General features: G+C 31.8%; 1 protein-coding gene across 2 annotated transcripts in view; it reads left to right on the top strand.

The window, feature by feature from the left end:
- Positions 1–26,852, top strand: part of fand (Pre-mRNA-splicing factor SYF1 fand) — a 123,107-nt gene that overhangs the window by 7,881 nt on the left and 88,374 nt on the right. Inside the window, exons 1-5 of one of the 2 annotated variants that reach the window (XM_085814722.1) lie at positions 5,031–5,048; positions 9,554–9,702; positions 18,812–18,935; positions 24,667–24,864; positions 26,502–26,636. In XM_085814722.1, coding sequence (XP_085670848.1) covers positions 5,046–5,048; positions 9,554–9,702; positions 18,812–18,935; positions 24,667–24,864; positions 26,502–26,636 — 609 coding nt within the window. In that variant the 5' untranslated portion in view covers positions 5,031–5,045. Of the gene's footprint in view, positions 1–5,030; positions 5,049–9,553; positions 9,703–18,811; positions 18,936–24,666; positions 24,865–26,501; positions 26,637–26,852 lie in introns of those variants that run through there. The other variant, XM_035368404.1, reaches the window with a different exon arrangement.

Here is a 26,852-nt window from a genome sequence, read left to right as displayed (position 1 = left end):
CTTACTGTAGGAACTATTCAGCAATGCAATCATTACCATACTGTTACATCCAATGATGCAATACTTTTGCTTATCATCTGATAAGCTTGCTTTAAAATGATTTCATTGAAGGACACTATAAGTCAGTGTATTGCCATCTAGCAACTGAAAAATTGGTATGCATGTTTTGTGGCTTAATTGTCTGATTTATCAAGATTTAGGTATTAAGTTTTTATTTTGACTGATGTTTCTTTTTAGAATGTCGTTTGGTTTGCTTGGTTTAGCTATTTGCTCTGAAGTTGTTGACCTTGGGTGATTACAGCTTAATGACACTAGAATGACACTGACAGCAGGATGAATAATTTTGTTGCATAACTTCGCTGACAGCTCCTCCATATATACTAGTCTACTGTTTCTGCTCACTAAATCAGCTGGAAGCGTTAAAAATCATAAACATGAAACAATTTGCATAATAATTACAAAATAGAATTGTAATAATTTAATTTATATTTTTATTTCATTTATTTATTGAACAAAATAAATGTTAAAGTTATTAAAATGCAGCACTAAATTAAAATATTAATAACACTTGTAGTATAATATAAAAACACTGATGCTACAAATGCTAAATTAACTGAGTACTGGGACTTTAAAGTGACTGATAATGCTAGATTAGCTTTTTGAATGCATTTTAATTAGGAAGTGACTGATAATACTAGATTAGCTTTTTGAAAGCATAAATTCATATCATACATAGAGAAAATTATGAAAACGTCCATGTAGCCAGTCTATTTGCATGATACAGAAGCAATAAACATGTTTAATGATAAAACTGAAATGAATAAAAATATTAATAAGGTTAAATTTATAGTTTTGTTGTTCTTTTGCATTTCAGTTAATATTTCTATCGTAAAAACTGTCCAGCTTAACACTGTTTACTTTCTCTTTGACAAAAATGAACATTATTCTCAATAATGACAATTTGAACATTAATTGTGAATTATAATAAATTTGCTAGCTGCTGTTCTATTCATTCACAATAATAATGGCTTGAGTAAATTTCTGTGTTTATTTTATTTATGACCTCCCAACATTTTTTTACTGTGCTTTATTCTATAGTTCCAATTTGAGGTAACATGGTGTGAATATCCAGAGTTAAACTGTCATAATAACAGTACTATTTACAACTGAAGCCAACAAGCACATATCATAAAATTTCAGTTATATGTAGAAATAATTCATAAGCAAATAAATCTTTATCATTTTGCTAATCTCAATTCAACAAACTAATTTTCATAACCTTTTTTTTGTTTTCTTTCTTCTGCAGATAATCAAAACCATTATTAAAGAGCGATTACTGTACATAATTGTTAAGAAATATATCACATTTGCATTCTTCAGCTTTGCTACTTTTTAACTTTAACAAGTTAATATTTAAGTACTAAAATATAATACAGTTATATCTCTGAAGTTATGTGATAGGTGCAACTAATGAAAGTTCTGACCTCAGATTCCCAGTAGTCAGGATGTTATTTATTATTACTGTTTTGTTATTGGGATCAGTTTCAGAAGTGTATGCATGTGTATATGTATATATATATATATGCATGTATGCACTTACACACACATACATCGATCCATCCATACATGCATATATACATAATTCTGAATCTTGTCCTGATAACAGAAGAATACCTATTTATCTTGCATACAAAACAATGCATATGAATTTAAGTTAAAAAGAACCAGTGGCTAAAAATGCACTTGTTTAAAAATATTATACATTTCATAAGAATTTAACAAATTTTCTCATTCGCATAAAGCTAATTCAAATTTAAATTATGAAAATTTAATTTTATACGAGTAAAAGATTAATTATTGCTGTGAACTAATTTTCAGAATGTATAATTCCATTCACTTTTTTGAACCAAAGAGTGAAAGTAACAGCACTGTGCATAAAAATGTAGAACAACTGTTACAACTGAACAACTGTTAACACAATTAATAACTCAAGTGCTGTTTTGAAGAAAAGTAAGGGGTTTTTAGAGCAATTAGCATAAATTATTAGACTTTGATGCTACTTATTTTATTAAAGCTAATTCTTATGTATAGACACAGATTTTGTTCACCAGACAGAGCCTGGAACCAGCATTTTATGAATTATTCACAATTTCAAATACAAATTAACTACAGGTAAAAATGTGTGAAATAAAATAAGCAGCCTTATTAAAGCAAGACAGAGCCTTGCAATATTTAAAAGTTACATGTTACAAAATTGGCAATTCAATCAGCTTATTTTATTATGGTGGCCACTTTAATATACAAGTGTCACCTGTATATATTCTAATATATTTTAGGAGCATTAAGCTTAAGTAAAAAGTTGTATTTTACCTTTCTGGTCCTTCTTCCCTACATAAACTTAGAATCTGAGGTAGCTATTTTATTTTACAAAAGGTAGAAATAAATATAATAGAGCTTTATTTTTTTAATTGCAATTAACTCCTGATAATGATTTACGAAAATATGAACTAATTATATTTGTGATTTTTTTTCGGGGGGGGGGGTCATGCAACTACCTTATTTTACAAAAGGTAGAAATAAATAGACTAGGAAACGTAGAATAAATAGAATAGAGCTTTATTTTTTCAATTGAAATGAACTCCCGATTACGATTTGCGAAAACATGAACTAATTAGGATTTGCGATTATCTTACCACTAACGTTCCGTAAACAGAATAGAGCTTTATTTTTTCAACTGAAATTAACACCCGATAACGATTTGCGAAAATATGATTTAATTAGGATTTGCGATTTTCCAACTTCTATTTTGTCTTACTGTAACGTTCCCTAAATCTATGTAAACAGAAAAAATCCCTTTTCGTCCTTCAGGAAAATTCCCTGAGTGGGTTGCAGGGTTGTAACGCTTGTCAGGGTTACCATAATCTGGCGCACATGCACTCTCTTCCGAGATGTCAACAAATCGCCTAGGGCCGGTTACCTGAAAACTGCCAAATAATTTCATAGTTTATCTTATTTTGAAAGTTTTGAGCTATTTGAGCTAATATATATGTGTGCCTTTTCAACAGAAATCAAGAACAAGAATAAAGTATATGCAGTGTTGCAGGTATCTTAGTAGAAATTGCTAAAGTTTTAAAATGGGTCAAATTCTTGACCACTAGACTGCTAATAATTCTCCATGTAATCATGTTCATGACAATTCTTGTTTTAAAATCCGGTGTTGACATTTTTTTATGCTTTCTTTTTGTTGTATTCCAATCATCTTTGCGGACAAAGTGTGATAGTTTTGTCTTAAATACTGTGTGCATGTGGGGTTTGCTTGTTGAGTCCATACAAAATTGCATATTTTCGTATGAATGTTGCTACATAAAAGCGATACGCTCTATAACAAAAACAGTGATGCACCAAGAAGGAATCATCTTTTTGCTTTGAAATTTCATATTCATAAATGTTTTGCCCAAATATGCAAATGATTAAAATTGGTGTCCAATGAATGAATGGTGTGATCTCCAGCGCATCGAACTGTGCATCCAGCAGGTGTATATAAAGAGCTGTTCTCAAACTGTTGTTGAAAATTTCTGTTGTATTGCGATTTAGGATACCTTTCAACAACTGAGAAAAATGCTTTGCCACAGGATTCGAAGCTCATTACAAGCAATTGTCAGAGTTTGAAAGAGGTCGTAACAGTCGATTAAAAGAGACAGGTTGGGCAGATCGGAGAATCGCTTGTCATACGAGTTGAAGCTATGTGGTGATTAGAACATGCTGACAAAAATGGGTGGACAATGGCAGATTTCACTGTCATGATGGTAGGGGTCGACCTAAGGCCACAACAGATCGAGAGGAGAGTGATTGTCAGATTGGCTGTCACAGTGCCATGACCATTCAGAGATGGCTGATAGAGTAAAATCTATGCTCATACCGACCATTACACCACCTGCCACTCTCGCCTGCACACTGTCAAGCCGGATTACAGTGGTGCTTGGCTCGAACATGTTGGAATGATGCTGACTGGGGATGTATAGTCTTTAGCTACGAATCCTGTTTCCAACTGCGTCATGACGATCATCGAAGATGTGTCTGGAGATGCCCAGAGCAGTGTACTGACCCTGCTTTCACTATTGCACGACACACAGGCCCTCAACCAGAAGTTATGGTTTGGGGTGCCATTTCCCTTGATAACCGGACCACTTTGGACGTCATTAGAGGGCACACAGCACAGCGATACATTGAAGACATTCAGAGACCTGTTTTGCTACTGTTCCTTTTGCAGTACCCTGGCCTTATTTTTCAGCAAGATAATGACAGATCACATATGGCACGTGTTGCTATGAACAGTCTTAGAGCTTGCCAAACACTTCCTTGGTCAGCCAGATCTCTCTCCCATCAAGCATATCTGATATGATAGGAAGGCAACTGTATTTACCAGGGAATGTTGATGACCTAGCCTGACAATTGGAGCAAATTTGGCAAGAAATAACTGCAGGAGACCATCTGGGAGCTTTATCAGTCTATGCCATGCCATGTGGCAGCTTGCATCCTGGGTAGAGTTGGGTCAATACCTTATTGAGCTCATTACTTTGTAACTATGTAACTCAGAAATAAATCATTCAATTGTTCTGAAATTTTAATCGTTTTCTATTCTGTACCTAATCTTCCTATCCACCAATTTTTGTTTCCATCAGACAACTACTTCTTAGTACGTAGATTTTTATGTTATAGAGTGTATATATGAAAGAATTTTCATTTCTCCAGTTATTTTCTGAACACTATAATTTTTTATGATTTAGTATTTTGTATTTTCAGTAATAAAATTCTTTAGTTTTCTGAATGATAATTATTAATGGCAATCATTATAAGTAATTAATTAGCTTTTGTAACTGTTTGTAATCACTGCCGTATTTTATTAATCACAGTTTAAATCTAGTTCTATATGCTTTTTCTTAGCTTTTTTTTTTTTTTCAAAATTTTGGTCATTTGAGAATTGTCAGATTGTGAAAATAAAAGCTGTTTGCTAATTTTCAAGGAAGTGGAACAGGTGAAGCTGAATGGTAAGATTGCTGAACACTTTTATTTTAATGTGGGTTCAAATTCGAGTAAGTTTCTAGTATTCGAGTAAGTAAACTTATCTAGTTTAGATAAGTTTTGGATGCTGTTAAGGAATTTTGTTTGGCTGAAGAAGTGCTAATTCATAAAAAAAGGTAAGTGGATACCGTATTTACGCGAATCTAATGCGCATTGTTTTTGACCAAATGTAGTACTCAAAATTGGGGTGCGCATTAGATTCGATGGCGCATTAGATTCGAGTGCAAAGTTCGCCGATGACGTCAACCGAATTTAAATCGTAACAATGGATTACTGTATTTCTCGACTACATTTACCATTACATTTATCGTTGACACATTATTGCATACTGCAGAGTACGTAGTCACGAAATGGAGGGCAAGCAGAGGAGAATGTCATATGACGCTACTTTCAAACGTAAAGTAATTTTTTATCCTGAAAGAAATGGCAATAGAAAGGCTGGGAGAGAGTTCAACGTAGCTGAGAGCAATGTTCGCTTGTGGCGGCAACAGAGATTGGCACTGTTTGCAACTAAAACTAGTAGAAAGAAATTCACTGGCCCTCGCAAAAGGAAGAGACCGTAAAATTGAAGAAAACGTTTTGGAATTTGTACGTGAAAGGAGAGAGAATGGACAACCTGTGACTAGCGACACTATAAGAAATAAAGCAAAAGAGGAGCCTGAAGTTCTTGGAATACCGAAACAAGAGTTTAAAGCTAGCCGTCGATGGGTGGATCGGTTTATGAAGCGGATGGGCTTATTTCTAAGACGCTGTACAACAATATGCCAAAAGCTTCCTGCAGATTTTAAGGGAAAACTACTAACATTTTAGCGGTATGTCATCACACTTCGGAAGGAAAAGAATTTTTCAATGGGGCAAATTGGCAACGCTGACGAGACGCCAATTTGGTTTGATACGCCTCGTAACTACACCATTACGGAGAAGGGGACTAAAAAAGTTATCATGAAAATAGTGAATAAAGACGTTTACTATTAATCACTGATTGTAGAAACTGTTAGCTAGATAGAAATGTTACCATTTATTTCATGTTCATACTTTACGATATGTACCGTATATACGGTAGTGGTAATTAACAATGATTGTTTCACATAACAATAGCCCACTAATAGGTTAATTCTGTGTTCTGTTACTTTATGTATAAATCCATTGTTGTATAAAATATGGTATCTAAATTTAAATAAAATTATCATACCATTGATTGATAGTTTATATACAAATCCATTGTTGTATAAAATAAGATTCAATAAATTCCTCATACCATTGATGCGCATTACATTCGCCGACAAACAGTTTTTTAATTATTTAAAGTTTTAAAATGGGGATGCGCATTAGATTCGATGGCGCATTAGATTCGCATAAATACGGTATTTCCTTTGTGTAGTGCAAAGATAAATTTCCTTTTTTATGTTATTTCATTTTTGTTTTAAAATGTAGTTTATTGAGATTATATATTTGGTAAAAGTATATTTTAGGGTACCCTTTGGCGATTTTTGGCAGTACATGGATACCGAGTTTGTGCAATGCTTTGACTTGTTATTTAGGCCTGCGTAGAGGTGATTTTTGGTGCAAAAATTGCCGCTACGCAAGCCAAAACAACAAGTCAAAGAATTGCTTCCCGAATTGCACAAAAATGGCATTGAGCACTCCCTTGACTTTATCCATGTACACATCGATCTATTTTCAATTAAATAAAGTCCCCGAATTGCACAAACTATGCTTTATGCACTCCCTCGAGTTTGTCCATGTACACATCAATATATTTTCATTTTCACTTAAAAAGTCAAAGGAGCACCCAATTCTACAGTAGAGGCAAACAAAAAATACATAATCTCATTAAACTACATTTTAAACCAAACAATAAAATAACAAAAAAGGAAAAATCTGTTATGTATTTTAGCACTACGCGAAGGAAAAATCTCCTTACCTCATTTAGAAATTCATTCGTCTTCAGTCAGTGGCACACAAAATTCCTTAATAGCATCCAAAAACTTCCTAAAAGTATCTGAAATACAATCCATATATTGGCATGGCCACAGAAATTCACAAAAATAAGAGTCAAAAATATACTATGTAGTTCCAGACTATGGCTACTAAGTAAACCTTCATTTACACAATTAATTAACTCAATTAATGCACTTTTCCCTTTTCGTTCCAAATCGTACAGAAACTTTAAATTAATCCTACTACATTAAGCCATTGTACCATCTAAACAATGAAACAAGCAATTTACATCCTAAGCAACACACATCAGAAAAGCCTTTGCAAAACATCCCATGATTCAAAACTTCCTAGAATAATGCAATCGATTGTGCCATAATAGGGTTTCCATAACATTCAACTAGTCAGGTTACCATAAATAATACAACAACTTGGCGATAAACAAAACATCTTGGCGATAAATGAAACAACTTCGCGATAATACAAGGGGAACCTTAAAGTCAACTCTAACCATATATTTTTTTTTTGTTGGCTGCTCTTTGACTTTATAAGTGAATATAATTCGATGTGTACATGGACAAAGTCAAGGGAGTGCACAATGCCTAGTTGTGCAATTCTAGGATTTTTTTTTTTTTAAGTGAAAATAGGTCGATGTGTACATGTATACCGAGTTTGTGCAATTCTTTGTCTTGTTATTTTGGCTTTGTGTAGCAGCAAAAATCGGCACTACATAAGCCAAAATAACAAGTCGAAGAATTGCACAAACTGGGTATCTATGTATCGCCAAAAATCGCCAAGTTTTGCCAAGGGGTACCTGTAAATATACATTTACCACTTTCAAATTTAGGTACTTTCATATTAATGCAGAAAGTTGCCAAATTTTCAGAAAGTCAAACTCTTGTAAACATACACACAACAATTCATGAGTCAAGCTACATCACCATTTGCATACTTCAGTATTTAACTGTTCTTAATTGGATGATCATTATCATGCCAAGGGGTAACAGTGGCAAATTTGTACAGCAGATTGCTGTGTACATGGGGAAAACCTATATATACAGCAGACATTTATTAAATAATAAAAATTTAACATTTTTAATTGCTAAATTGTGTTTGCTTTTGATATGTAGATAATGTTTACTGACCTATGATAAATATCTATAGTTCCGCAATCCTTTTAAAAACATTGCCAAAATTTCTAACTTGCATTGGATAAGTAACTTTTACTGAAATGCCTGGTATATCATTATACACTTTCTTCTGTGAAAAAGCATCAAATTGTGCCAAGATGATGGCATTAATAAATTAGATGTCAAATTTATTCCTTCAGTATTGCCACTACATGCCTGCAAGTGAAATTTGTTGCCATTTTTTTTGGCCCCAAAATCCCCACTACACAACTTACCAAGTTTGTGCAAAGAATTGTACAAACTCTGTATTCATGTACACATCGACCTATTTTCACTTAAAAAAACATCAGAGAATTGCACAAACTTGGCAAACTCCTTTGACTTTCCATGTACACTTCGACCTATTTCCACTTAAAAAAACATCGGAGAATTGCACACTCCCTTGATTTTGTTTGTGTACACATCGATCTGTTTTCACTTAAAAGTTCAAAGGAGTAGCTAACAAAAAATATATAATCTCAATAAACCACATTTTAAATAAAAAATGAAATAACATAAAAAAGGAAATTCATTTTAGCATTGCACAAAGGAAATATCCGCTTCCGTATTTAGAAATTTCCCTGTCTTCAGTCAAACAAAATTCCTTAACAGTATCTAAAAACTTCTTAAAATTATCTAAACTAGAATCTATATACTGGCATTGCCACATAAATTCACAAAGATAAGAGTAAAAAGCATCCTCTGTAGTGCTGGTATCCTCCAATGTTGGACCATATTTCTTTCTTTCCTACATACAATAATAAAATACATACAATAACTTATAAAAGCTATTAAGTGAACCTTTATTTATATCCCAGTCAATTAATGCTCTTTTCCCCTTTCATTCTAAATCGTATAGAAACTTCAAATTAATCTTACCACATTCAGCTATTCTACCGTCTAAACCACAAAACAAGCAATGCACTTCCTAACCAACACACACCACAAGACCTTGCAAATCTTTTCCGATCATGCAACCGATTACGTCATAATATGGTTTCCATAACATTCAAGTACTCAGGTTACCATAAATGAAGCAACAACTTCACAATAATGCAAGGGGCACTCTTCAGTCTACTCTAACCAACTTGCAGTATTCTTGATATTTCATATCTTTGCAGTTATATCTCAATTTTGCTGCAGTATGCAATAAAAATTGGAATGTTTAGTTTAAATTTTTATGCCACAACGTAACAGTTCAAAAGCTAGCTATGGAAATTATATTTTTAAGTTTCTTGATACCATATTTCTAATAAATTTATCAAACTTTTTCATATTGATGTTATTTCTGTGGACATTTATTTATTTTACCTGAATGATATTTATATTGGATATTAAGTTTCTCTGATTGGTTTGTTTTATAGGATGATGATGATATTCCATATGAAGAAGAAATTCTTAGAAATCCTTATTCTGTAAAGCACTGGTTGAGATATATTGAATTCAAAAAAGATGCACCAAAACAAGTAATAAATTTGTTGTATGAAAGAGCTCTAAGAGAACTGCCTGGAAGGTAAAGATTATAAAGATATTTGCTTGGAGATTTCTTTAGTTTATTATAAAATATGGTTTTTATGCTTAAATAATACTTTGGAGTCAAGCAAATTTTGTGCTTGTGAAACTAGTTATTTAATAAACTATTAAAATGAAATAAATTTTACAGTGAAATAAGAATTTTAAATACATCTATTAATTTATTGAATAAATAAAAATTCTTGGTTGTTAATAAATTTCTGATATTTCTCTGGTTTGTGAGTGAAAAAAAAAACTCTAATTTATATATATAAAAAAAGGTACTTTTTCGCCGGAGCAAATCTCGCCAAGCGGACTTTATTGGCGACAACATATACAGTATACACATAAAATTTGTTAACAAATGTTAGATCTAAGAATTTTTTATTTTGAAGGCATGAACATTTTAATATCGTTTTAAACTTTGTAAAAAGACATTAATTTAAGAATTTACTATGCTTTCATGGTGCAACATCCTGATTTGCCGGCTCATATCACATGATCCCAAGTGATCTCATTTCACGTAAACTACGCTACAAAAATCGGCTGATCTTTGGAATATGGTAACTGGTAGTTTGGCGACATTTTGGAGGCGATAAAGGTTACTACCTAGGACTTTGGTAATAATGTGAGAAGTACTCAGTTCCGATTATGCATTATTTTGTGTGAGGGAAATGAGAGATCATGAGATATGTCATGTGACATTAATGGACGAATTACAGTTCTTTAATCGGAAAAGGGGGGTAATTTGGAAAACTGTAGTACTATATTATTTTGTATTAAGCTTCATTGTGTGTTGTGTGAAATAGTGGAAGTGTGCGTGCCACGTAATGAAGATTCTGAAGATTAGGTAAGTTAGTATTTTTAATCATTTGAGGATATTATTTTTATGCATTGTTCTAAATGTAAGGAGTAAATAAATTAATATGATATTATTGGAAAATTGTTATTAGCAATGATTTAGTTTAAAGTAATTAGGATTGTAATCTAATTTTTATTAATTTAATGTATGTGCTTATATTTTAAGTAGTGTTTTTTAATTTAATTATATTTTAATTTAATGATCGTGATTTTGTGAGTTATATGTTTGTAGTATTTTGGAATACGTTTGAGTAGAATACGTTGAGTATTTTCATGCATTTTGTGAAATTTTTCTAATTTATGTGAAAAAAGCAGTGTACATGGATATAGTGAAGAGTGTGCACAATGCCATTTTTGTGCAATTCTGGGATGTTTTTTTAAGTAAAAATAAGTCAACATGTACATGGTTTAGTGATATTTTAATTAAATGATAGTTATTTTGTGAATTTTATGTTTGTGGGAATTTGGTATACGTTTCAGTTGAAGTAAACGTGCATGGAAGTAATTTAAATATTTGACACTAAGTATTTGTAACCATTTGTAATGTTTGCGGTATGAATTCGTTGGTGACGTTTATAATATAATAGATAATTTAGAGGTAAAAGTTTTTGGATATTTTATTTATTTTATACGTGGAAATGTTCATCTTTGGAAAGGGTATATACTTTTTGCGATCAGGTAATTTCATATATGTTCTTTTTACCGGATTTAAAGATTCATAAAATTTTCATGCATTTCGTGTAATTTTTCTAATTTATGAGAAAAAAGCAGTGTACATGGATATAGTGAAGAGTGTGCGCAATGCCATTTTTGTGCAATTCTGGGATGTTTTTTTAAGTAAAAATAAGTTGACGTGTACATGGTTTATGTGTATGTGCTATTCTGAAAAACGCGCAAGGAGTTTGCGATTGTGCACTTTTTCGCAATTTTGCAGTTAATATTTGTCATGATTAAGTAGTTTTGTTACATAAAATTTCTAGCATAAGTGTAATTCGGCTAGTAGATTGTTGGAAAAAGTGTTCAGTAAATAAAAAGAAAAGAAACATGTCTTTACTTCGTGAAGACAAAATGGCGGCGAAAAAAAAATAGAGGGTTGCTGTAGCAGAGTTGGTTGCCAAATTTTCGCCAAAAAATCGCCAAGTTACCATAATCCAAAGATCAACCGAATCTAATTATCTCAGAAATTATGTAAAACCACAGTGCTTTACTTCGCTAATGTATTCTCATTAGAATTGATGAATTTAACCCTTGACTTCGTCTCTTCTATATTTTCACCTTCGGGTCAGTGGTGTGATTGCATTCTAATTGACTTAATTACTGTGAATGGTCTTAGGGCATAAAATTGTACTATCTGATAAAAATTCTATGTAATTGTATGCCAGTATTGAAAGAACCAATCAATCTGATAAGAAATGGCTGTGACTTGTTTTGAAAATGAGGTGTAAAAGGTTACCAGCAAGGATATTCCGTTTGGCATCAGTTGTACCATTATTGGCGACTTTATCACCTGCGTCGGCAAAATGGAAAAGTACCAAAAAAAAAAAAAAACTTTAAATCGGTATGTAATAACCATTTTTTTTATGCATACATTAACATCTTAACCAAAAATAATATGCAAGTGCATATTTACTGCTTTTTAAAGAAATGTAGATTATCTCATTTTAATTTACATTTTTAAGAGTTCAGGAAAACACTAGCTAAATTCCAATTTTCCCTTTCTTACTCAGAAGTTTTCCTCCTTGCAAAATATGTGTCATGAAATCCATAACTCATTACTGCATCTGAATATAATTCGAGTTATTCTTTAATGGACTTCTTTCTAAATTTGTGTTTTAAAAACTTCACCAGAATTTGTTTCTCATGTCTTTATTTATTTAATTAGTGTTTCGGAAACTATAAGAAAATTTTAAAATAAACATTTAAAACTTTTATGAAAATTTAAAGTTATGAATAGCATAAGGATTGAGAAAGCTTCAAAATCATATGAACTTCTTGAGTATGGTATTTCAGAAAAATACTATAAAAATTGAAAACATGTAAAATAATGATCCATAGCATTATCCGTATCTTTATGGGTAATATATTTCAAAGTAAGTGTAAAATGACTAAAAAAGAACATTCAACAGCATCTGCATTTGTATGGAACAACTCTGCCTTGGGCTAAGCAAGTCCCTTATCTCGGTGCTGATCCTCACTAATTTTCTCACTTGGACCTCACACATACACTCTATTCTCCAGAAGCTTTGAATTTGTAAAGCTAAACTGTATTCCTTAATTGCTCAAAATAGCGTTCTATCTATTCTCACTCATTTATAAGTTACTCATTTATAAGTTCATGTTGCTGCACATGTTATGATATACCTTTCCAGTCTGGACGTATTCTTGTAAATCTGACAGAAAAAAACTTCAAACTGTGCAGAACTGTATTCTCAGGCAGATCTCCTAAGCATCATGCTATGTTCGTAATACAGTCAAAAGTCGTTAATCTGGACTCGTCGGGACTTCAGCGATTCCGGATTATCGATTTTTCCGGTTTATAGATCATCAATTTAAATCTCGTAAGATGGCATGCAGAAATTCTAAAATTAAAAATATGAAACCGTAATTTATGAAATAAAGAACAATTATGATCTAAAGGGTATCAAAATTTACAAAAAAAAAAAAAAAAAGCTTAATATTTATTTGTTTACTTTATTAAACATTTCTTTCAATGTAAGTTGTTTAAGTTGCTTCGTTTTATGTGATAATACTTTCTCTTTAATTCTATAAACAGACATAATTTCTTGTTCAGTTACAAAGTTTCGCTGTTTAAGTCCCGTTAATTGCTGTGCCGAGAATACCGACTAACTTGTCAATCGAAATTTTTTCGTTTTCACTAACCTCTCTGTCACATTCTTCATGTCTTTATCCATTTTTTGCAGCAATTCCACTTTTGTTTGGTGGACATCGAAACATACTTTCGTTTTGTAGATCCTTTGGAAGTTCCAGCATCGGAAATTCTATTTGACATAATCGAAAGTTCAAGTTTACTTTTATAAAATTGCTCTTACAGTCTGCAAAAAATAATAAGCGGGATCCAATTCGAAGATTAAGGAACAACGCAATCATTAACATTAACTGAAATAGATAATTAGATAATTCCGTTATACATTAAACGCGCAGGCGAAAATGTATTCTGCACCTGCGCACACGCATATGCGCAGTAGTCAAGGTCTTACATGCACACGTAAAACGCCTGTGCGCACGTGCCAACGAGGCACATGCGCAGAAAGTTTTCAGCTTTGAGGTCCGGATTATAGATCATTCCGTATTATGGGTGTCCGAATTAACGACTTTTGACTGTAATATCATTCATGAAGAACTTGGTATTGTCCAAATGTGGGAACTGTAACTGTAACTAAGATTATGTAAGAGCGCCATCTAGATTAGGGTGTGGTCAGATGAGATGAGAGGTGAACGATAGTGAGGACAGACGTGTCCAAAATGTTTTGACGATTATTCTTTTTACTTTTCTTTTCATTCTAATGTAAATAAATAAATCTTAGTTTAACTTCATGAGTTGTAGTTATGCTTATCTTCAATCTTTCCCCATATATTGGTGTTAAATAAATCTTAGTTTAACTTCATGAGTTGTAGTTATGCTTATCTTCAATCCTTCCCCATACAAATAAGATCATTTTATTACCATCTTGCACACAAATGTCTTGCATTAGTTTAACTGTGTATGTCTGCTTCAAGAAGATTTTATCAATGGTAAAAGAACTGTTCAAATGCAGCTGCATATTTATGTGCCAGCTACATCATATTCTATGACATCCAAATTTTTATTCAGCATCTTTCACACTATTATTTTCAAAATGTTCATTACATATTTACTGTACAAAGTTCAAAATTTGGATGTTCAATTTCCAGAATGATCTAATATTCAGACCTTGATCACCAAACCAGCAATTTTTTTCTATTCCTAAGTCTAGGAATGGAGATTATTTTACTTAAGAAAAAGCAGGTGTGCCATAAAAGCAATTTTTCTCCTAAATATTCTTGAATACAGTATAAAGTCCGAAATCCGGACTCGTTGGCGATTCCGGATTTAGGATTTTTCCGGATATTAGATCATCAGTTTAAATCTAGTAAGATGGCATGTAGAAATTATAAAATTAAAAATATGATTTATGAAATAATGAAGTATTTATGATCTAAAGGGTATCAAAATTTAAAAAAAAAAAAAAAAAAAAAAGAGCTTAATATTTATTTGTTTACCTTATTAAACATTTCTTTCAGTGTAAGTTGCTTCATTTTTTGTGCTAATACTTTCTCTTTAATTCTGTAGACAGACATAATCTCTTGTTTAGTTACATTGTTGAAGTCTTGTAACTGCTGTTTCAAGAATTCCGACTAACTTGTCAATCGAAATTTTCTCGTTTTCTGTAACTTCTCTGTCACTTTCTTCGCTATCAGTAGCGGTATTTTCTGTATCTAGAATCATACTACAGATTTTGCCATTCATTAATTGATTAATGAGCATTGTCATCACAATGAAAAACTTCTTTTATATCATCATTTATTACCGCTTCTCCACATTTCTTTACAAAATCCATTAATTGGAAAATTTAATTTTTGTTTTGTGATATCCAAAAACCTTTAAAATTAGCTGCTGTCATCATCAAATTTAGCTATCCTTCTTTGTACATATTTGGCTATGCATCATAAGCTTGGCGACTAATGACAAGTTGTTCCATTAAATTTTATCTTGCTTCGATCGTGCATTGAGACAATTTAGCCTGAATGGTATTAGTTTAGTTATTTATTATACTTATGCCTATTTTTTTTTTTTTTGCACATGCTTAAGGCTGATCAAAGTTCTGAATAAATAAATTCCCACATATACTTAAGCCTTATTGAGTGCTGGTGCTAGATATCTTACCGCCTGATGCAGTCTCTGTGGGTCCTAAATTCTGCAACTCTGTGTGGCCATACAAGCATTAATTCTGGGTCTATGTGAATAAAAAATCAGTTATTTTTAATTCAAATAGCCCTAAATGTAATCCTCGAGTCTATGAGTATTATCAACAAAACCTATTTTTAGCATATGGAAAGAAATTTTTGGTAAATTTTTCCTCATCAACATTTTTTATCCTGTTTAACTTAAATCTGTAATCATCATTAAGTGTAATGTGAACATAAAAGGTTACCATACTGCTTTATTATTCAATTACTAACGTAAAAAAATTGTTTCGGCATCACTGCATGAGTCATTACTCAAGTTGTCATGTGTTGATAAATATGTGTTGATGAAAGGAAAGTATAATAAAAAATAAAAAATAATATGCCAGGTTGGCGGCAGATCAACGATGTATCTATGTGGAATGTTTCGATTTGAGATGTGTGCCAAGTAGATATGCAGCAATGGAGCCAAATTACTGATTTGTACAAATTTATGCTAAAATGATTGTTTCTCTAATAACAAGGTATTTTATTTAGTGTCGAAGTGAAATTTAGAATCGAGACTCTTCAGATGTTTTATTATGCACAGAGGGGGGGGGGGGGATCAAATGCGCATGCGTAAATCCTACGAGAAAAAAGTTGTTGGTGGTTTCGAGGTCCGGATTTTAGATCATTCCGGATATTAGACGTCCAGATTTCAAACTTTGTACTGCATTAGTTTCAAACATCTGCTGGCTAGTGAATTGCACTTAGCTAGTGTTAACAAACTGATTGACATTGCATTGACATTAGCCATGATCACCTTTTCATTCAGATGTAGGATCTGACTTGAGTGATTATAGAATGGGGCTCGCCTTTTTCTAACTAATTTAAAGATTAAGTAAAGTCCCTAGACATATTTGTTTGGAGTGGGAAGTTGTTCTTATTGGTTTTCCTTTTGTTAGCATAGCAGCAGGGAAGGGAGAAAGGTATTGGGAATGGCGCCACTACGCCAACAAATCAAAGGCCAGATAGAGATTGACATCATGGGACACCAGCAAATTTATTTATTTACTGATAAATCTGTTTGGTTAGAGTCAAGATTATTTTTGATTGAGACTTGTTTGTGACATGTGTTAACTGGGAAGCATGAGTCATTTGGAGATAGCAATGATGATACTGTTTTGAATATAATTTCGTTGTATATTAGTAATTATTCGATAAAAGATTTACGGTTTTTAGAATCCATAGGTATTTCAGATCCTATAATACAAAAAATAATAAAAAGAATTTAGAGCATTCTAGAGTTGTCAGGTTGCACTTCGTAAAAATTAACGTAAAGCTTAATTCTTTGCATCTAGTGAGACTTAAAATAATACAAAACAACTTATCACCTCTAGTGCTTTAGCTGCTTATTGGAACCTTAAAATATGTTAACTGGGTTACATCCCCAGGAACCCTACATGAAGTTATGGCACTAACTGCATCAGACAGGCAGAGCACAACTAACTTTCAAAACTTGCCAACCGTGCCTACGTCAGGTTTTCAGGTTTGTTCTGATCAGCAGGCCTTTCTCTAGGCAAGCAGCAGCAGTGGCAAGAGCCAGTTTTTTGTAACAAATCGTGCTGATTATGAATTTATTTCTCATTTTAACCTATACCATCTGACATAAAATCTATCTGCTGTTTACTAAACCTCTAAACTAAGCAAGTACGTGACAAAATGAGACATAAAATTAAAAATCAACATAAAGCTAGATGTTAGTAAAACATAAACTGTCACTAATCTTCTTTCAAATATGTTCAACTATTATAAGGGTAAAATATTTAATGCTACCTGATAAACTTTATAAACTGGATTTCATTCTCAAATTTGCTTTATAATTAGGTTTATTAAATTAAGTTTAATAACAATGCATTCTACTTGTGAATCTATTTTATTCTTGGGATGGTATCGTAAAAGTGAAGTTCAGGCATAGCTAATATCTTAAATTGAATTTATTCAGTCTCCATTTGTTGATGGGTCAGTAATTTTTTTTTTCATTTTTGGTCTTTAAATGTGTTTAAATTTCCATGTCCAGAAATGTGTATGAACCCTGATTCGAGATTTATTGATAATCTTAGCATTGTTTAAGAAACAGGATAAGGAAGAATGAGATTTAAGTATAATTAAAAAAAAATTATTTCTAGAAACCCCCAAATAATGCTTTATTCCTTTAGTCATTAGACTTAAATGAATAAGGATATTACTATGACTCTTTTTTTACAAATCTGTTGCAGCAAACCATGAAAGGCAATGCAATTAGAAATGAAAGCTGTTTTTAAAAAATAATGTGTAATCAATAAGTACAGATTTATAAATATGTGATATGTAATACAATATTGTTGCAGCATAGCATTCAATGGTAAGTACTGAAATATCTATCTAAACAGTTTTTAGAATTTTTAAAGAATCTGTTTCTTCTTAAAGCATATTAACTTCCTACCATAATGGTGAGAGTTGACCCAGCTTTAGAAACGATATAAATTTATTCATATTTAGGTTTTCCTCTTGCTGATTTTCTGATGAACAGGGTGGCTGTGTGAGCTCTCTGTTAGAACATATTCACGATAAAAATTATCCTTCTGTAATGCTATCTTCATGTACTTTGAAATTATTAAGCTACATTTTTGTGATTAACACTTTAAAACTTTTAAATAATTTAACAAGTTAAGTTAAAAATTTTATACGTGTTTTATTGCTTTGGTTGAACTTAAAAACTTACTGAAGTACGAGTTGCTAAAGCAGCAAAATAGCTTTAGCTCTTCCTTGGTTCTGTTTTTTGTAATTGAATGGACTGGCCATATAATGTTCCCATGTTTTTTTCCCAATACAGTGTCATTACAAGCCAAAGCTAATTTCCTTTTAAAAATTGTTTTTTAAAAATAGATCTTGTGTATATGGAACCAACTGCCTGACTATTTAAAAATGCAAAAATTAAGTTAAAAAAATCATCTAAAAAGGCATCTCAAAATGCTTTTGAACTACAGTAAATAATGATGTTTTGGTGTATTCCAGAATACAGTATGGTTTCTTGGGCATGGATGGTGCCATTTTGATTAATAGTTCCTGTAACAGCTATTTCAGAACCCAAAGATTTTTTTACTGTCTCCAGATAAAACTTGTATAATTGTAGTTTCAGAATTAATTTATTTTGCCTTAATAAATCAATTACAGAATTTGTACAGAATTGCAGAATTTATACTATTTTTTCCCCATTCAATATGAAACACCTTATATGTAAAACAGATGCAGTTTGTATTGTTACATATTTATTATTTTTACAGTTATATCATTTGGCATAAGTATTTGAAACTGCGAAGATCTCAAGTTCGAGGGAAGTGTGTCACAGATGTGTGTTATGAAGATGTTAACAGTGCATTTGAAAGAGCTTTGGTCTTCATGCATAAAGTTTGTAATCAGTATTTATACTTAATGTTAACCATTTAGAATTATTATTTTACTGAATTAGTGAATTATTATAAAACAATTATGATTTATTGTGAGAAATATCACACTGTGTTGATGTTTTTAGATAATACCAGATGTCTTTTTTTTTTTCAGAGATAATTTAAGTATTCCTATATATTCTCTTTCTCTCTTATATCTGTGTAATAAAGCTTCTCTAAGATAATTGTCCATATTTCGAGATATTTTGGTTTCACAAGTGTGGTTGTCTGTGAGATTATAACAACTCATAATTTTCAGTACTGATACATATTTAAATTCTCATAAATATTGGTCATATTCAGGGCAAGTCATCTATAAAATAGTAGCCATGAGAGGTTTCACTGTACATGTATTTATGATATTCTAGTAATATTTATTTAATATTAAACAATATTTTGCTGGAATTAAAGACACTAAAGTTTTTCCCCCCCCTGTTATGAATAAGATAAGCAGTCTGCAGCCATCTGCTTGATTTATCTAGTGATAAAATCCAACCCTGGACATGTAAATATTTTCTGTAATCTATTTTGAGTGATCTATGAAATGATAATAATAATTTTCTGGCGTTGCACTTGAACGTATATGTTATATGATGCGTTTTCCTTTTTCCAAAAATAGGTCTTTATTAAAAGAAAAAAATTTCGTGACTAAGCTACGTATAGCTCTTAATGCATTATAAATATCATGAGAAAATTGTAGTAGTGTTGATTAGGAACATGTAAGGAAATAAATGAGAAATATTAAAATCAAATTGCAGCATTTATAATGTTCCGACATTTTTTTCAGTTCAAATCAAAACATGTTTTGCCTTTTCATAATAAAGAGTAATGTTTTTTAGAGAGGAAATTAAATTTGCTGTAGCATAAACTAGGAATTTATTTCTTGTATTTAATTATAATTAAAAAAAAAGTGGTTTGAAAAACTTTTGAACAATATGATAAGCAAAATCTCCGAATCAGGTAGTGGGACTAAAACTGAGTGACATTACTTTCTGCTTATAACTACCCCTAAACAATAATAATTGTAGCAGTAGTAAACTAATCTCTGTGGATGAGAATTATATTACAAATTTCCATATAAGTCTTGTTTGTTTTGCAGGTCAATTAATTTATAATCCAGGATGACTTCTAGTATTTATAATTCAAAATTCAAAGAATTATTTTTGATATAAGTTAGGTTGTTAATCTAGAAATGAAAAATAATTTATGTAATGGTAATATTGATTTTAATTTTTCAGTTTCAATAGTGAGAATTTTGCTTTTTAGATATAGTTTAAAAGAATGACATATATGTTAATATATAAAATATTGTAAAGTGAGCACTATGGTTTCTGTTACATATTAAACCCTCTGCAACACATTTTAACTTCTCATGAGATCCATTATTATTTTACAAACATTAAATTATTCTTAAATAAGAGATTTCTTCCGTTATTTTATTAATTTATTTTTTATGATCTAGCAATAATTCTCATGATTTGTAAACTAGGGGGAAAATACAGAATTATTATATAAATCAAGGTAATAAACACAGTGTGAATGTGGAATTAATTTTTAAAAGGGCTGTTGCACCAAACAGAAAATATATAATTGATAAACATAGGAATGAATCAGTTTTATGAAATGTGAATTTAAGCTTTTAGTATTGGTGTATTTTAACTCCAACAGTGCACTTTATGTTGTAAAGCTATTTGTGCTCAGTTATACGCAGTAATTATTTGTATGATATGCAACATTTAGAGCATGAAAGAGAAGGATAGACTACTAAGATGTGAAAAAGTAAACACCTTTTGATATTTGAATTTATTATGTCAAATAGGTAATTTAATCATATAAGTCTCTGTTCTATAGTCTTATTTTTTCCATACTGTTTTCTATGTTCAACTAATAAAATAATCAAGAAAAATAGAAATATTACCATTATTGTGATATTTATATATTAAACTGAATTTGTATATTAACAATGTTTTAAGATTTATAAAAAATTTCCAAAAATACTAAGAAACTCTGCTTTCTTATAAAAGCATTTAACACACACAAAAAAGGTGTCATTAAAATAAATGAAAAAATTTTGATTTTGCAAGATAATTTTTCATTAGGTATGAGTATTGTATCATACACTTCATATTGAATCTGAACAGTGTATGCTAACTATCTGCATTACAAAGGACTAATAATGTCAATGAATGGCTCAAAACCAAATCATTTTAGTGTAAATTAGTCCTGTCAATTTAGTAAAATGTCATAGTAATATCAGAATGAGTTATGCAGAGCATAGGGAAGTTGGTGCAAGTATACTGACCAAGTTACATTCTAAGTACCCTATGCCATCCTTTTGTAAAAAGACATATTTACTTCTGCTGTCTTTATAGGACTTGAAGTAATCTTTTTTAAAGGCATGACTTGTGGTAAGTTATAAGATGTGCTTGATGTTCTGTTGATTTCCTGACACAAATTGAAGTGGTGATTGTTAAAACATTTCTTTGACAGGAAAACAGCTGAAAGTCACACGAAAGGAATCATTTATGAGATTTTGTTGAGCCTCTTGTATACTAGTGCCATCATACAGAGATAAGGTCTGTTGAGGTTTCTTGCGATATTTTTGCCCAATTTAAAAATGAATTTGATGATTACCATTGTACTGCCCTGATCAATATAATATAGTGATACTATCTGTCATACCATTGGATGCAGGTTTGAAACCTGGAAAAAAAATTAATGTTTATAAGTGTATAGTGTCTGTATAACATAGAGGCACTTAAAATATTGATGAAGGAAAAGTCCTCTTGAAAGATTGGGTGGTAGGAATGGGAGATTTTCGACCTGTACAAAAATTAGTGAAATTCTAGTGTTCCACCCACTTCTTCCTATCTTGTCGGGTTCATTCTTTCTTTGAATTGAGACATTAAAAGCTGAAATTGTATATGAACATTGTGCATGCTACAGAAAGGGTTTATACATTTTTTGAATGATTTTGGGACCCTTTAATTAATGTATAAAATCTAAAGAATATTTTTTTTTAATGTTTGATCTGATAGTGTTTTTTGTCTGATAGTCCATGGTAGAAGGACTTTTCATAAAACTTTCCATTCCTCTTTCACTATTTTTCAAAGTCCATCAGTTGTGGTGGGTTTGCACTAAGAGAAAACTCTTTTCAAGAGACCAAAGCCACAGTACTCCACTGGTGAAGTGTCAGGGTGTTTCACAGGAATACATTGAAAAGGTATATCAATCATCATTTTTTCAAAGAATGTAGTGGTATTTTTTAAAGTATGGCTGGTTGCTCTGTTTGGAGGAAGTTTCACTCTTTGGAAGTCATTGGGATAAAGAAAAGGAATTTCTGCTGTTAATATAATATGTGTTTTTTCTGGATGCAGAATTTTGTCTTGATTTTAATTTATTTTAAAATTTTCCCCACTCTTATTATTTTTAATTTCTCATTGTGAGATAACTCTGCAACGATTATAAACTGCTTACTGAAACTTCCTTTGCCTTGACAGAGCCAGGTTTATACATTTTCCTCTTTTTTGTTTTCATTAATAAATAGATCTTTTTTTGTTGCAATCATTTATGCTTTTTTGCCTTTAGTTAATCTGCATGCAATAGTTGTAAAATTATCAACAATTTAAAATTTGTTTAAGTGGTACGAATCATAACAAAGCCACCATTTGTTTGCATTTGAAAATAGAATAGTGAATTAAGTCACCTTGTGCACCAACTTCAGTGTCTTTTTGCCAAGTAGAGTCAAAAGAAAACTCAATTTTGTGTAATGAAAAATCTGTCATCCTGCCTGCTGGCTGAATTGCTTGTTTTTGTGTAGAAACTAATTTTCGTAATTTTTTCGTAATAATCGTAATTTTTTTTTTTTAACTATGTTTAGTGTTTTAAGACATAGCCTTGCTGCCGTCTTCCTATCACAATAGTATAAAAAATGTAAATGTTCTTGAATAGACACGATTAGATGCCAAGTGAATTGTCGCTGCAAATGTCAATTGAAATAAAGGTAAATATTTAATATGCCTTGAACGCCAAGTTTGCCATTCATTATGAATTCAGTATTCTACATTCTGCGTCATCAGTATAGCACTTTTACATTATACACACACGTATATATTAAAAAAATTACATAATTAGTAATGGTAAACATATGTGTATTATATAATTCAAAAAAGCTTAGGAAAAAATTTTAATAAATTTTATTAAACATGCATTAAATGCTGCTAGAAATGATATAAATAAATATGCAGAAAAGTTATACCAAAGTTGTGAAATCAGTTTTATAAGCAAGCTTGAATATGAATGTCAAAAAATCAAATAAAAATAAAAGCCCACAATTCCAAATGAATGAAAGGCAGGAAATGTAAAAGTAGTCATTGGTTATCATCAGAGAGCCACATTGGCAAGGGCTGAAAATAGTATGCGTAATAAATGTGATTGTAGATTAGTCTTCTCACCATTTTATTATCTGATAAGGGTGGTAAAGAAAAATCAGATTATTGATTATTTTTAAACAAACCTTGAAATTTGTCTTGCAGTAAAAGATTATAAACACATACAAATACATTTCAGTAGACAAATTTGCACTTTATTTTGTGCAAAATATAATCTTAATCACCTTGTATCAAACATACATAAAAAAATGGGGCATTTAAAAAATTAAATAAAATATTTTTGTCCTCGCCTTACTTAGACACATCCATCCATACGTGTCCAAGTTTTATGTTCATTACTAGCAGTTCTTTTCTCATACTTACTGAGAGGGACTGTAGGGCCAGTTTCCAAGATGACATTGTAGCAGGAAAAGGCTTTTTCTAGTGCCCAGATATGTGATTACAGTATAATGTGACCTGCAGTTCAAGGTCTGTGCTGTGTCCCATGGGAAAGTGGCTAGAATGTGACTGGCTATTAATTTCTAGACATGTTTGAATACTGATTGTTACCGGATTTCTTAAGTGATAGCACCCTGCCCTCATTTATAATCGGAACATGCGAGGTCATTACTGCATAAAGAGCATTAGGAGATTTTAGCAAATTAGAAAATTTTCTCTTTTTTTTCAGTAGCTCTCTTTGGTGTGGCAATGAATCATGGTTTTAGGTTGAAGAAATGACTTTGAAATGTCTGTTCTAAAATAACAGATTATATAGCAATTGCATTATAACCTTGGCTACCCTATTTGTCAAATCTTAACCATGTGATTTCTTTCCTTCAAGTGTGTGTTAAAAGACGATGTTGTATGTTACATTATTACCCACACCCACCTAGGAACTTCATGATCAAGTAATGCATACATTTTAGGGCATTATGACAGACTTGATATGCTAAGATTAGGAAGAATTTGATTACTATATGTATATGTGTGTGTGTGTGGAGTTATATCATGTTATCTGCCATGCATATAAATGAAGGATTATAATGAATGTATAAGAATTTGGACAGTTGCCATTGCTGATGGTGCATGTTTTGTTCCTATAAAATGGGAATTAAATTTTTAATTAACTTTTGATACTGCATTATTCTTTTATGTGTGTATACCCTGTATATTAGCATTGCTGCAACCAAATGTTTTATTTTTGTTCCTTATTTGGATATTTTGTACAGTGGAAGTCAACTGTACATAAAAAACAAATTGAACTTTAATGCAGTAGAATATGATATAAAAATAATTTTCATGCATTTAAAATTTTATTTTCAGATGCCTCGAATTTGGTTAGATTATTGTGAATTTTTAATGAATCAATGTCAGATTACTAAAACACGTCATGTATTTGATCGAGCTCTCCGTGCTCTTCCAATTACACAACATCACAGGATATGGCCTCTATACTTAAAGTTTGTTTCGGAAAAAGGAATACCTGAGACAGCTGTTAGAGTCTACAGACGTTATTTAAAGGTATGGCAAAATCGGTGTTATCTTTTTGTTATTCTTCTACATAGGCTATTTTTTTTTTCAACCTCCGATGGGCTATAAAGAAAAGATGGGTGAATATACAAAACAGATTTTGTTGCCAAAAGTAATGTACACTACAGGTTATTTCTCTACATAATCACCTTGACGATTGAGGTATTTGTCATATCTGTAAACAAGCTTTGCAATACCCTCTTCATAAAATGTTCCTGCCAATGATTGGAAGTGAGTTGTGACGGTTTCTTTGAGCTCCATGCCATTTTGGAAGCGCTGCTCCCAAAGCCACTGCTTCAGTTCAGGAAAAAGATGAAAGTCCCTCAGCGCTAGGTCAGGACTATATGGTTGGTGTTCGAAAATGTATCGTTGAAATTACTGAAGGAGTCATTGTGTTACACGAGCACTGTGAGGACAGGCATTATCTTGGATCAGAACAATTCCAGAAGTCAGCATGCCTCTTTGTTTGTTTTGAATAGCTCTCTGTAAGCGTCGCAAAGTTTCACAATAAGAATCTGCATTAATTGTTGTTCCAAGCTGCATAAACTGCTCAAGCAACACACCTTTCTAGTCTCAAAAAACAGTTGCCATAACCATACAGTTATTGAAGATTTGTTTGAATTTTGTGGGTCTCTTTAGAGAATTTGTGTGCATCCATTGTTATGATTATCGTTTCTCTTCGGGCGTGTCATATTGAACTCATGTCTTATCACCTGTCACCATGGATTTCAAAAAATCTTCTCCATCAGTATTGTAAAGGTAAAAAAACTCCAACACTGCAGCCATTCGGCGAATTTTGTGTTCGTCAGTCAACATCTGTGGGATCCAGTGAGCGCAAACTTTTGTGTAGCACCATTGTTCAGTAACGATAAAGTACAAGGAAGATCTTGAATCTTCGGGAATTTCATCGAGAATTCGCTTGTGGTGAAACTTCAGTTTTCCTTAACCGTTTGGTCAACTCGTTGAACAATCTCGTCTGTAGCAATAGACTTGCGTCCTTGACCCCCTTTCATCATGCACATCAGTTCGGCCATCTTTAAACTTTCGTGAACAGTGCCATCACTCATAAAGGTGTCTCCATATACTCAATCCATTCGTCGATGAATTTCCGCTGCACTGTTCCCTTCTACTTGCAAGAAATGAATAATAGCATGTAAATCACACCTGGCAGGAGAATCAGTAGTGATACCCATGTTTACGTTACTGCAACTCAACAGGAAATGGCGTGTTGAACTCGCCAGTGACAGTGTGTGTGGAGGAGGAGATGCGCAGTCACCTACTATGCACATCAACCACCTGCCGCATGCCTGGCCATCATACTGTGCGATCGGAGGTTGAAAAAAAAAAAAAAAAACCCTCGTAATTAATCCATTTAATTAATAGATTTTATTATTACATTTTTTCCTTTATTGCTTCTTACATTACACATAAATCTATTTATAAATGAGGTATTACAAATTAGATAAGAGTTTTAGATTAAAAGTTTATATAGTTGAACATATACAAGGAAAGGTCATTCATAGTCTGTCTGTGGAATTTTCTGAAGTGTGCAAACTGCTGCTGTACAATGTTTCGATGTATATAATGCATAGTATATAGTTAAATTATAATGGTTAATTATTTTGCAGTTATGCAATGAAGATGCAGAGGATTATATAGAATATTTGAAACAAATTGATAGGCTTGATGAAGCTGCTGTAAAGTTGGCAGAAATTGTTAATGATGAAAAATTTGTATCAAAACATGGAAAGTCAAAACATCAGGTAATTTATTCATACATAAGATTGTACAAAACTAATTTGTAAATTTCAAGGTGATAACATCTGTCACCTTTTGTTAGATTTCTTGTGTTTTCTCTTCTGATATTTTAAATGTTTATGTGCCTGAAGTAAAAGTGTTTGACAACAGCTATATATTATTTATTTTTTCCTGTATCTTTATTATATTTGGAGACTTAAAGGGATTTTGTGTTAATTTAA

The sequence above is a fragment of the Stegodyphus dumicola genome, chromosome 4, assembly GCF_044657685.1.
Source record: "Stegodyphus dumicola isolate Sdum_Otavi_A_Nest chromosome 4, ASM4465768v1".
Taxonomy (NCBI): Eukaryota; Metazoa; Arthropoda; class Arachnida; order Araneae; family Eresidae; genus Stegodyphus; species Stegodyphus dumicola.
This window is presented reverse-complemented; position numbering and strand designations above follow the sequence as displayed.